Here is a 380-nt window from a genome sequence, read left to right as displayed (position 1 = left end):
AAGTACATCCCCAACCTTCATTCATCCTCACCCCTGTCTCCCCCTCCCCAGGTCGGCGTGCCCTGAAGTGGGGTCGTGCCCGGGGGGCGCCGTGCCCGACGAGTGCGGCTGCTGCGTCATCTGCGCCCGCGGCCTCGGCCAGCGCTGCGACAACGAGACGGGGGAGGCGTCGAGCGGCCGCTACGGCGCCTGCGGGGACCACCTCGTCTGCCGCGCCCGCACCGACGTCGGGGTGAGTTGCGGGCGGAGAGTAGATAATGTACGGGTAGATGGGGCGGTCGTTAGGCAGGTCTTTTGTGGATACTGTCAAACCTGTGTTCAAGAGCTTAAGAAAAGAAGTTTTTTTTTCTTCTTTTTTTTAGAACTACATATTCACGGGA

At 61.1% G+C, this 380-nt stretch overlaps 1 protein-coding gene across 1 annotated transcript in view; it reads left to right on the top strand.

The window, feature by feature from the left end:
• The window catches only part of LOC119588547 (insulin-like growth factor-binding protein-related protein 1), a 16,179-nt gene that overhangs the window by 1,618 nt on the left and 14,181 nt on the right, over positions 1-380 (top strand). Inside the window, 1 exon segment of the mRNA XM_037937187.1 lies at positions 52-232. Coding sequence (XP_037793115.1) covers positions 52-232 — 181 coding nt within the window.

The sequence above is a fragment of the Penaeus monodon genome, chromosome 24 (assembly GCF_015228065.2).
Source record: "Penaeus monodon isolate SGIC_2016 chromosome 24, NSTDA_Pmon_1, whole genome shotgun sequence".
Lineage (NCBI taxonomy): Eukaryota > Metazoa > Arthropoda > Malacostraca > Decapoda > Penaeidae > Penaeus > Penaeus monodon.
This window is presented reverse-complemented; position numbering and strand designations above follow the sequence as displayed.